At 46.0% G+C, this 12,944-nt stretch overlaps 1 protein-coding gene across 1 annotated transcript in view; it reads left to right on the forward strand.

Annotated features, from left to right (window-relative positions):
* c19h12orf56 (chromosome 19 C12orf56 homolog) overlaps positions 1-12,944 on the forward strand; it is a 39,923-nt gene that overhangs the window by 2,032 nt on the left and 24,947 nt on the right. Inside the window, exons 2-3 of the mRNA XM_033038091.1 lie at positions 5,935-6,112; positions 7,901-7,982. Of these exons, the coding sequence (XP_032893982.1) occupies positions 5,935-6,112; positions 7,901-7,982 (260 nt within the window). The remainder of the gene's footprint in view (positions 1-5,934; positions 6,113-7,900; positions 7,983-12,944) is intronic.

Raw genomic sequence — 12,944 nt, forward strand, 5'->3', positions numbered from 1 at the left:
ACCCTATCTATTTCCCTAATTATATATATATACATTTTTGTATATATACATATACATACAAAAATGTATGTATATGTATATATACATATATCATATATATACACATGTGTGTATGTATATATATTCATTATACTATAAATATATATTCTTTATATATTATTTATTCTTGTAAGAATATATATGTATGTATATATATTCATATATTAAATTATTTATATAAAAAATGAGGGGAATTATAGGATAGATGCACAGTTTTTTTACACATATATATGTATATATATCACGTTGTGTGAACGGAGATGCATTTTATCCTAGTTTCTACTTGTCCTAGTGGTGGGGCTTCTGTGGCAATTGTTTAACCAGCTGAATAGTTTCCTAGGCCACTAAGCCAATCATGTAGTGTGGGACTGAAGTATGCTGGTTAAATAACCTGTCAGATAATGGCGAGCAGAGGGAGGCTTCTGTCCATTGTGACTGTGCCAGGGAAGGGAAACAAAGAGCCTGCACATCCCCTGCACAGTTGAAGCATCAGTGTCACCCAGAACTAAAAAAAACCCTGGTTTATTCAAGATGCAAGAAACTGTAGATGCTGCTGGACTCTTGAGCAAAGCACAAAGTGCTGGAGTAACTCAGCGGGTCAGGCAGCATCTGTGGAGGGAATGGACAGGCTGTGTTTCAGGTCAGGACCCTTCTTCAGACAGCAGAAACAAGGAACTGCAGATGCTGGTTTACACAAAAGGACAGAAAGTGCTGGAGTAACTTGGTGGGTCAAGCAGCACCTCTGGAAAACATGGATAGGTGATGTTTCGGATCAAGGCCCATCTTTACTGAGAAATTCAGTTTTTGAAGAACGGTCCGGACCCAAAATGTCATCTAGCTATTCCCTCCACAGATGTTGCATGGCACAGCTGGTAGTGCTGCTGCATCACAGCCCCAGAGACCCGGGTTCGTTCCTGACCTCGGGTGCTGTCTGTGTGGAGTTTGCTCGTTCTACCTGAAGCAGTATGTATTGTTCACAGGGTGTGAACAAAATTGCATTTTTTCACATTTTCATCCTTAATAACCCAATGTTTATCCAAAACGTTTTAGAACATGGAACAGCACAGCACAGGAATGGACCCTTCGGCCCACAATGTTTGTGCTGAACCAAATTAAACTGATCTCCCAGGGCAGCACAGTGGCGCAGCAGTAGAGTTGCTGCCTTACAGCACCAGAGACCCAGATTCAATCCTGACTATGGGTGCTGTCCGCACGGAGTTTGTACGTTCTCGTTGTGACCGCGTGTGTTCTACACACAAGGGACAATACATAGAAGCCAATTAACCTACAAAACTGTACGACTTAGGAATGTGGGAAACCGGAGCATGGAAATAGCCCTTCAGCCCACCGAGTCCATGCTGACCATCGATCACCCGTCTAAACTAGTTCTATGTTATCCCACTTTCCCATCTACAGAGGCCAATTAACCTACAAACCCGCACGTCTTGGGGATGTGCGAGAAAACCGGAGCACCCGGGGAAAACTCATGGAGAACGTGCAAACTCTACACAGACAGCACCCAAGGTCAGGATCAAACCTGGATCTCTGGTGCTCTACCAGCTGTGCCATTGTGCTGTTCAATAGGGTCATAGAGTCGTACAGAGTGGAAACAGGCTCTGTGACATAACTTACCCACGCAGACCAACCTGACACATCTAGTCCCACCTGCCTGCATTTGGCCCATATCCCTTTAAACCTATCCTATCCATGTACCTGTCTAAATGTTTTTTAAACTGTTATTTCCAGTATTTTCTTTTTTGTTATCGGTTTGCTGTTTTTTTTTACAAAATTAAATTGATTCACCTATTCATACAAGTATTTACGCACCAAACATCCACCACCATAAGATCAGACTATCAAATATTACCAACTACTTAATATCAAATACTGTATTCCAATCCGGGTCCAGGATACAGTCAATCCCCCGTGGTCCCCTTCCACCTGCATTCTTTCCACTCCCTTCACAATTTGCACCTCATCGTTCCTTATACGCCTTTTTGTCTTTTGATCTCGAGTCTTTGTCCAACCATATGCCCGTCACATCCCCCCCCCCTCAACTGTATCCACCTATCACTCACCAGGCTTTGGCCTGCCCTTCCTCTCTTCCAACTTTCCTTCCCCCCATTACAAACAGTCTGAAGAAGGGTCCCAACCCGAAACATCACCTATGCTCTTCCAAGATGCTGCCTAACCCACTGGGTTACTGCAGTAAACCTGCATCTCTAGTTTCTTGTATCTGCTGCCAGACCCGCTAAGTTCCTCCAGCACTTTGTTTTTTTTATCCTATAAAGCATTGTTGATATGCGATCCTATTTTTGAATCATTATTTTCTTTCAATAAATGGAGCTTGAAAGTTATCGTGTTTCACGTAAAGCAACAAAGTTAAATATTTCTGCATTTTATGATCTTTTCTTACCCAGATACTGACATTGTCTATTGTGGATTGAAAGTAATTCATAACAATTAACAAGTGCACACTTTACAGTAACCTTTTGATTTTAAATATGCGATGCTGCAGCAACATCTAAAATTAGACAGCATTAACATGAATGAATAATCTGCTTCTTTGCCAGATAACATCTCACAGATAAATTATGCCAATTTTTTGAGAGGCAGCATCTGTGTGCTAATGGATGTAAATTCTGCTTGAAATGGATTCAGTGACCTGCTGAAGTCTGTTCTTACAAGATTCATAGCACCTGAATCCTGTGAATGCCTATTAATATGCATACACCAGCGGTTATTTTGCTTGCTAGAAGCACCTTTCTGTACATAAATAGAGAGGCTCTCAGAAACACTAAGCAATAGGTTCACTGTTTAGTTTCCTTTAGTTTCGAGATACAGCATGAAAACAGACCCTTTGGCCCAACGATTCCACGCCGACCATCGATCACCCGATCACACAAGTTCCAAGTTATCCCACTTTCTCATCCACTACACACTAGGGGCAATATACAGGGGGCCAAATAACCCACAAACTCACCCATCTTTGAGATGTGGCAGGAAACGGGCACCTGGAGGAAACCCACGCGGTCATAGGAAGAAGGTGCAAATTCTACACAGACAGCACCCGAGGTCAGGATCGAACGCGGATCTCTGGCGCTGCAAGGCAGCCACTGTGCCGGAGTATTGTGGGGGTCGGGTCATGATGCTAATGGCTGTAGGAAACTTCGAGGCTTCCAGCTTCCTGCCCGATTACTGGACACTGAATTTTTTTTTAAATGAGAGTGAAAAATATTTGAATGCATGAATTTATGAAGGATAAATGCAAATAGTTTCTTTCATCACGCATTATTCTTTATATCCTGACAGGAAACATGTGGGAGCGGGACAATTATTCTAATTTCTGTAAAGTGACGACTGAAACATGCCACTTCACTTCACATTTAGTTTAGAGATGCAGCGTGGTAACAGGCCCTTCAGCCCACAGAGTCTGTGCCAACCAGCGACCACCCCATACACTAGTTCTATCATACTAGTATCACTATCATAACTATCATGCTAATTCCATCCACACACTAGAGACAATTTACAGAAACCAATTAACCTACAAACCCGCACACCTTTGGGATGTGGGAGGAAACTGGAGCACCCTGAGAAGAACGTACAAACTCCACACAGACAGCATCCGTGGTCAGGATCGAACCCAAGTCTCTGGTGCTGTGAGGCAGCAACTCTACCGCTGTGCCACCGTGCCGCCCAGGCTTATTACAAGGTGTTGGCCCACTGATATCTGATCGGTCGGTGGCTTTGTGTCGCTCCAGAGAAAGTGCCCAATTACAGGATCGTTATCACAGGTACACTGAGGCAGAGTGTTTCACACAGTGGAAGGGGCGCTGCTGCACTGGTACAGAGCCAAGTGACTCGAACTGTGCGCAAGGCAAAAGGTTTTCTCTGCCAGGGCAGTGGTTGAGGGGATTAGGGCGGCGCAGTGTTTGAGTTGCTGCCTTACAGTGCCAGAGACCCAGGTACAATCCTGACTACGGGCACTGTCTGTACGGAGTTTGTACGTTCTCCCTGTAATCGCGTGGGTTTTCTTCGGGTGCTCCAGTTTCTTCCCACACTCCAAAGACGTACAGGTTTGTAGGTTAATTGGCTTCTGTAAAAAAAATTGTACATTTTCCCTATTGTGTAGGATAGTGCTAATGTATGGGGTGATCGCTGGTCAGCGCGGTTTCGGTGGGCCGAAGGGCCTGTTTCCATGCCGTATCTAAAATCTAACAAAACCCAAGCGATCACAGGGAGAACGTACACACTCCCTACAGGCAGCACCCGTAGTCAGGATCGAACCCGGGTCTCTGGCGCCGTGAGGCAGCAACTCTACCACTGTGCCGCCCTGTAGGGATGGATATGAGGATTCCTTCACCTTTGCTAAAAACACATCACGATAATCGGACCATTCGAGCACGGATGATCTCCATAAGCTTCATTCCTCCACTGCTCGAACCTCTTGCTGCAGATCAACGGGCGACTTATCTCAGGATGATTCCGGACCCCTCTGCTCACTCCATAGCAACCTGAGGTATATCCTTGGCAACCGGCTGTCTTTGGCTGACAGATAACAGGGATGGGACTTTGTCCTCGATTGGATGATATAATAAATATGCACATCACGTTCTGCTTCAGTGGATATTTTTAAAGCAGGGAGAGATAGATAGATTCTTGATTAGTATGGGTGTCAGATGTTATGGGGAGAAGGGGGTTAGAAGGGAGAGATAGATCAGCCATGTTTGAATGGCGGAGTAGACCTGATGGACCAAATGGCCTAATTCTACTAATCCTCGTCACCTTTTGAAAATCGATTCTCATTGCTTTTGTTAAACAGATGCCAATATGTAATCGTATCACATCTAAACCATGGTCACATTTCCGCCCCATTTCTCAGCCACTTTCCCAGCCCATCTCACGATTAATTTTCAGCTTTCAACATCCCCTCCTTTGTGTTAAAAGCTCTCGTTTTTGGTGGCAATTCAACTGATTTTTCCTTCACCGTTCACCTTATTTCCCCACATCTGTTGCCGGCCTTCACTGGTCCTGCCCCTTTCTCGTCTCCAGCTCTTCAACTCCCCACCCCCTACTTTCAGCCTGAACCGATACATCACCCAATGTTTGTCTCCAGGGACGCTGCCTGACCTGCTGAGTTACTCCAGAACTTTGCGTCTATTGTCGTTTTCTCACCACTTTTAAAGGCGATTTTACACGATTGGCATTTCTGTTTGGGCTGTTGACATTTTTATCTGTAGGTTCTGACTAGATTTTGCATTCAGTTCAGTAAAAATCTTATTATACTTCGGCACAGTCATACTTAAGGACAAGAGTGTGAGAGTGGTAGATTACATAAGATTTAGAGCGGCACGGTGGCGCAGCAGTAGAGTTGCTTCCTTACGGCGTCAGAGACCTGGGCTCGATCCTGACTACAGGTGCTGTCTGTACGGAGTTTGTTCGTACTCCCCGTGACCGCGTGGGTTTACTCGGGGTGCTCCGGTTTCCTCCCACAATCCAAAGACCTACAGGTTTGTAGGTTCATTGTCTTAGGTAAAGATTATAAATTGTCCATAGTCTGTCAGATGGTGCTGGTGTATGGGGATCGCTGGTCGGCACGGACTTGGTGGGCCGAAGGGCCTGTTTCCACGCTGAATCTCTGAACTAAACTAAATCTAATCTAAACGAAACACTGAAACAGTACCCAAGAGTCGCCATGTTTCCGCTGCCATTTTGTCTGGTTAAATCTTGTAAACTCTCAGCAACTGTCTTCATTTCTGATTTTATTATGGGAGGGAGGTGATTGAAGAAGCAGCCAGAATGTTTAGGTCCAGGACATTGCCAAATGCCATCGGGAGGGCGGGACCTGTTGGCGACTCTGCGGCTCCTCACGTGTACACGTTTTGCGTTTAGGTTGACGACTACCCTGACTTTCTGAGCGGCCACGACCGTGAATCAGCACAACACGTCCGTATCGTTTATGTCTCACGGACACACAAGAAACGACACAAACCACACGCGGGCAGCAATAAATATATTGCCACTCATGACGGGGGCAGGAGGAAATTCGGCACCCTCGGCCGCGAGGAAGGTACGTGTTTCGTTTATTCCTTATTTGGATGGTTGCGCAGTGGCAGGGTTGCTGCCTGACAGCACTAGAGACCCAGGGTCGATCCTGACTACGGGTGCTGTCTGTACGAAGTTTATACGTTCCCCCCATGACCGCGGGGAAATAGGTCCTCCGACCCACCGAGTCCGCTGATCTCCTGCTCACACTTGTTCTTCATTATCCCACTTTTGCTTCCATTCCCTACAATTTACACAGGCCAATCAACCTTCTTCTTACTTCTTAAGCCCTTTGTTCCTCTGGGGAGCATAGGCCATTGACAAATGTCCTCCACCTCACTCAGTTGTTGGCAGTTCTTTCGAGATCTCCCCAGTTGAGCCCACTCTCAGACATTTCTGTCTGGCCACCTCCTCTCCAGCGTTTCCTGGGGCGACCAATTTTCCTTTTTCCTTCGGGGTTCCATTTCAGGACTTGCTGGGTGATGTTTGTGACAGGTTTCCTGAGGGCGTGTCCAATCCAACTCCATTTTCTCCTTCGAATTTGTAAGTCAATGGGCTCCTGGCTTGTTCTTTTCCACAGGCCCACATTGCTTACTTTGTCTCTCCACCAGATGTTAAGTATTCTCCTAAGTCAAGTCAAGTCACTTTTATTTCTACAGCACATTTAAAAAACAACTCTCATTGACCAAAGTGCTTTACATTGGTGGAGGTACTAACGTTATACAACAGTGGTTCATAGATGAAGTACATACATAAATACATACATATAGCCCTCCTTCAGAGAACGTCATGGTGTGCAGGTGTTAATGAATGTTTGCAGCCTGTTTGTAGTGTGTTTTGTTGTTTCCCATGTTTCTGATCCATACAGCATCACCTGTTTCACATTTGAGTTAAAGATGCTATATTGGTGTTGATTGAGATGTGTTTTGAACTCCAGATCTTCCTGAGCTTGTTAAACACCACCCTAGCCTTATTGATTCTACTTTTTATGCCTGCCTCTGCCCCTCCAGTGATGTCCACAACACTGCCTTGGTATGTGAATGTTGCTACCTCCTCTAGAGCAGTGCTGTACATAGGGATAGGGTTGCTGGCTTTGGAGTGGATCCTTATCACCTGTGCCTTTGCAGTATTGGATGTAAGACCAATTTTTGATGCAGCTTGTGTGAGAGTCTGTCCGTCTTCCCCTGCATTTGTATCTGTGTGTGTGTGAAAGGAGAACTATGTCATCTGCAAAGTCAAGATCATCTAGCTGCTCCCACATTGTCCACTGAATTACATTTATTTTCCCTTCAGTTGTTTCCATCATGATGCAGTCAATTGCCAGGAGGAACGGGAATGGTGACAATAGACATCCCTGCTTGACGCCCGTCCTGACACTAAATCTCTGAGAGAGCTGGCCTGCATGCACAACTTAACCAATTAACCTACAACCTCGTAAATCTTTGGGATGTGGGAGGAAACCAGAGCACCTGGAGGGAACCCATCTAGAGAAGCTGTACGGTTTAGCTTTGTATTTGTGGGAGTTTCAGAGGAAGCGTATAAAATGATTGAATAGCAGAGTCGACCTGATGGGCCGAATGGCCTGATTCTGCACCTATAACTTACAAGCTTGTCATACTCGACTTCTAGTGATCGCCGAAGATGATGATGAGGAGGAGGAAGGGAAGGTGACCCCTTGAATCAAATATAATCCGAATGATTTGGGGGTAGATGCGGCTTCATGTAACGGAGGGGTTTGAACTGAATATATTGGGGGGGGGGGGGAGGCGGGGGTTTCAGTAATTTTTGCAAAATTTTTATTTTTTATTTTCAGCTAGCACAAACCAGGAAGCCCTCAGCAGCCCAGAAACACACAAGCTCATACAGAACAAGCATCCCAGGGAATTCGCTCTCAGGTAGGAATGTTCCCAATGATCAGTCTACCCCCCTGCTCCTCATCCACCCATTCCCTCCCCCTACACCCGCACAATCCTTTCTTTCCAATCCCTCTCTCAGCCATCACATAGTTCCTTTCTGTTGCATTCCCTGCTATACAAAGGATGTCGTGGGCCGGAAAGGGTGCAGAGAAGATTGTCGAGGATGTTGCCATGACTCAAGGGCCTGAGGTATAGGGAGAGGTTGGGCAGGCTACGACTCTATTCCTTGGAGCGCAGGAGGATGAGGGGTGATCTTATACTGGTGTAGAAAATCGTGAGAGGTCAGAGGGAGAACGTACAAACTCCACACACACACAGCACCCGTAGTCAGGATCAAATCTGTGTCTCTGGCGCAGTGAGGCAGCAACTCTACCGCTGCGCTACTGTGCCGCCCCTAAAGCACAATTCTCTGCTCTGGAAAAACTAAACACTGTGTGGAACATCTTTGATCCAACTGCACGAATGACCGCAAGTTTCTGGTCATCTCTTCCTCTTAATTCTCCATTAACTTCCACTCCGACCTGTCAACCTGCTCCAACAAAACATACAAGACACCATCTTATCTGTGGACACCTCCTCTCAACTTTTAGTTTCCTTTAGAGATACAGCTAGGAAACAGCAGGCCCTTCGGCCCATCGAGTCCACGCTGTTCATTGATCTCCTCCACTCCCTACACACTCAGGGGATAATTTACAGAAGCCAATTAACCTACAAACCCGCACGCCTTTGGGAAATGGGAGCACCTGGAGGAAACCCATCGCGGTCACAGGGAGAACGCGCAAACACCACACAGACGGCTCCCAAGGTTGGGATCAAACCCGGCTCTCTGGCGCTGTGAGGCAGCGGCTGTATCAGCTGTGCTGCACTTTGCCGGGGCTGTTTTTTTCCTCGTTTAATGGTGGCATCATAAGTAGAAGATAAGAAGAAAAGTGATCAGTCCAGGATATAATTGTATCAGTACTTCAGTAACTGAGTCCCTTTCACGTTAGGAGACACTGATAAGAAACTCTCTGCTGGGTTCTGTAACATTTGTGTAATTAGGTTTTGGGTTAGGGACGGTGAGGGTTTCACGTGGCTTTTATTAGTGTAAATGGAGACAGTTCAGCTTGAGAAGTAACCAGGACAAGAGGACTTGGGTTTCTTTTGAGACTGTAATGTGAATCTTTGCTTTGCCTTTCATTATCATCGCATTGTCGACTTAATTTGGTTTCATGTTACTTGCTTTTATAGATTGCACTTAAATTCAAAATGCTCTTTTGTGAAACCTTGTGTAGCAAACTTTGCCTTTAGCGTTTCATTGCTTTATACTTTAGAGATACAGAGTGGTAACAGTCCTTTCCACCCAGTCATTCCATGCCAACCAACGATAAGTTCTATCCTACACACTAGGGACAGTTTTTACAGAAGACAATTAACCTACAAACCTGCACGTCCTTGGGATATGGGAGGAGACTGGAGCATCCAGTGGAAACACAGGCGGTCACGGGGAGAACGTACAAACTCCGTACTGACAATACGGGTCTCTGGTGCTGTAAGGCAGCAACTCTACCGCTGCGCCACCGTGCCGCTCTAAATCTGTAATCTACTACTCTTATGGGCCTGTCCAACTTAGGCGACTTTTTAGGCGGCTGCACTCGCCACATGGTCGCCACGTGTTCACGGGTGGTTGTCGGGGAGTCGCCTTCATGGTCGTGAGGAGCTCCCGCATTCTGGGAACTAGCCGCGGCCTCATTATGGTCGCCGCGAATTTTTCAACACTTTTGAAAAATTAGCAGCGACTAGAATGAAGCCGCCATGGAGAGGAGCGAGAATTCCCGTGCCGTAGGTGGGTCGCCAGGAGGTCCTAGCGGGTCGCCAGGAGGTCGAAGGTTCTCGTCGGTTCTCGTGGGTTGTAGCCGGTGCTGACGGGTGAATTTCATTGGCTCGTTGGGAAAAAAAAACGTAAGCAGTAGTTTTCAGAACCAAGGATAACCGACCGGTAATGTTAATGTCCGCCGAGCTTCACAGCCGTGTATCTCTGGCTTCTTAAAAGTTGTCTCCACTCCTTCTCCCCCCTCCCCCCTCCTCTTTTAATGGACTTACTGTACACTGTGCTTTAGCCTTCTTAATTACAGCGCCAACCTTCCTGTTCATCGCAGTGTGTGTCTGTATCACCTTGGCTTTGCACCGTGTGAATTTCACTCAGACAGCACTTCCGCACTTGCCCTGTTCCCCGTCTGCATAACGGGCTGGTGAAAGAAGCGATGTGTTTGCGTGTGTGTTCCGCTCTGATAGTCTCCATTCCAGTTGCCGGTTTTTCAGGCCACTGCCGGCAACTTGACAGTCACCTGAAAAATCGCCTAAGTGGGACAGGCCCATTACACTCTTGTACTTAAGTATGATTGTGCCTGTGTATAATATTGTAACAAATTTTAACATAGAATAATATGTTTATTACTAATATGTAATACTAATGCGTAAAAATATCATTTCATGAAACTATTACTAAAGCGCCAGAGATCCGTTCTCCCTGTGATCTTGTGGGTTTTCTCCAATTTCATCCCACGCTCAAATGATGTGCAGGTTAATTGGCCTCTGTAAATTGTCCCAAGTGTGTGGGATAGAACTAGTGTCACTGGTTGACACGGACTCAATGGGCTGAAAGGCATGTTTAAAATTACAAATGATCTCCTTCTCGCAGCTGACACCGGCCACTTATCCATCCTGATCCTCCTTGACCTCACAGCAGCCTTTGACACCATCTCCCACCCAATTCTTCTGGAACGTCTATCTGCCACTGGCATCAACAACAATGCACTACTTTGGTTCAGGTCCTATCTACACGACAGAAAACAGTTCATCCAGGGAAATAAAGTCACATCCACAACTGCCACAGTCACCCATGGTGTTCCTCAGGAATCGGTGCTGGGGCCACTGCTTTTTATCATCTATATTCAACCTCTTGGCAATATTCTCCGTCATTTTGGAATCAATTTTCACTGCTACGCCGATGATACACAACTTTACCTCTCCACAAAACCAAACACCTCCCTTCCCCCAACTGCCCTCACCACCTGTCTTCAAGCTATCAGCAACTGGATGTCACTCAACCTTCTAAAACTCAATGGAAATAAAACAGAAATCATGCTAATTGGCTCAAAGTCCACACTCTCCAAAACCCACCCGTTCACCATTTCAGTTGATGGCTCACCCATACCCACCTCCTCCCATGTCAAAAGTCTCGGCGTCATTCTGGACAGTACACTTTCCTTTGGCCCCCACATCAGCAATATCACACGCTCTGCATACTTTCATCTCCGCAACATCTCCAGACTCCGCCCCTCCCTCTCCAAAGACAATACAAAAGTCCTCATCCACGCTCTGGTCACATCCCGCATCGATTACTGCAACGCCCTCCTCACTTGCACCTCCAATAAACTTCTTCATCACCTCCAATGCATTCAGAACTCTGCAGCCCGGATCATCACCCGCACCAGATCATCGGACCACATCACACCCATCCTCACTCAGCTCCACTGGCTCCCTGTGCACCACCGGATTAACTACAAGATTTTACTGCTGACCTTCAAAGCCCTACACCACCTTGCTCCCCAATACCTCTCTGACCTGCTGCTACCATACACTCCTTCCCGGTCACTTCGTTCCTCCTCAGCTGCAATTTTAACTGTCCCCACATTTAGACTCGGCACCATGGGTGCCAGAGCCTTCAGCTGCTCTGCCTCACGTCTCTGGAACACTCTCCCACCTCCCATCCGTCACCTGGACACTATCGATCAATTCAAATCACAACTCAAAACACACCTGTTTAGATTAGCATACCCGACATAACTTCCACCATGTTCACACTGATTTTAATGACTTAAAATGTTTTGTGTATTTTTTTTTAAATTTTTTTATAATCAACTTGATTTTAATATTGATAAATGTCCTGCACCTATTGTCTATTGTCTATTGTTTTCGAGTTCTCCAAGCCTTTTATCCTCATGACTAAACACTCTTGTCTCTCTTGACACTTAAGGATTTTATGTCCTGTAAGGTGTCCTTGGGTGTCCAGAAAGGCGCCAGCAAATAAAATGCATTATTATTATTATTATTATGATGTTTCCACGCTGTATCTCTAAAGTCTGAACTAAAGACCGTGTGGATTTTCTCATGGTGCTCCGGTTTCATCCTGCACTGCAAAGAAGTAAATGTTTGTAGGTTATTTGACTTCTGGAGAATTGTAAATTGTTCCTAGTGTGCAGGATAGTGCTAGTGTACGGGGTGATCACTGGTTGGCGTGGACTTGGTGGGCAGAAGGGCCCATTTTCATGCTCTAATGTCTAAAGCTGAGACTAACAAAGTAGGAATGGTGGACCTGACTTGGGCAGAAAGAAAGAGGGAGTTACCTAAACATGCTGGAGAGAGCATGCACATTAGTCGCTTGTGGTGGAGCATTCAAAGGGCCGAATGGACTCCAATGGTATCAATCTTCCATCCCTAGGTTGGTGGGGTGAAAGGTGAGCACCAGGGGAACTCTGTCCTTGTTCCATGGACATTGTTTTTTTGGTGACCAGGATATGCTGGGTTTGGATGTGAAATTCTAATGGGCTTGAGGTTGTGGACATGGTTTTTCTTTGGTCCCCTAATTTGAGGAAGGACATTCTTGCTATTGAGGGAGTGCAGCATAGGTTCACAAGGTTCATTCCCAGGATGGCGGGAATGTCATATGCTGAGCGAATGGAGCGGCTGGGCTTGCATACTCTGGAATTTAGAAGGATGAGAGAGGATCTTATTGAAACATACAAGATTGTTAAGGGTTTGGACACGCTAGAGATAGGAAACATGTTCCCGATGTTGGGGGAGTCCAGAACCAGGGGTCACAGTTTAAGAATAAGGGGTAAGGCATTTAGAACGGAGATGAGGAAACACTTTTTCTCACAGAGAGTGGTGAGTCCGTGG

The sequence above is a fragment of the Amblyraja radiata genome, chromosome 19, assembly GCF_010909765.2.
Source record: "Amblyraja radiata isolate CabotCenter1 chromosome 19, sAmbRad1.1.pri, whole genome shotgun sequence".
NCBI classification, from domain to species: domain Eukaryota; kingdom Metazoa; phylum Chordata; class Chondrichthyes; order Rajiformes; family Rajidae; genus Amblyraja; species Amblyraja radiata.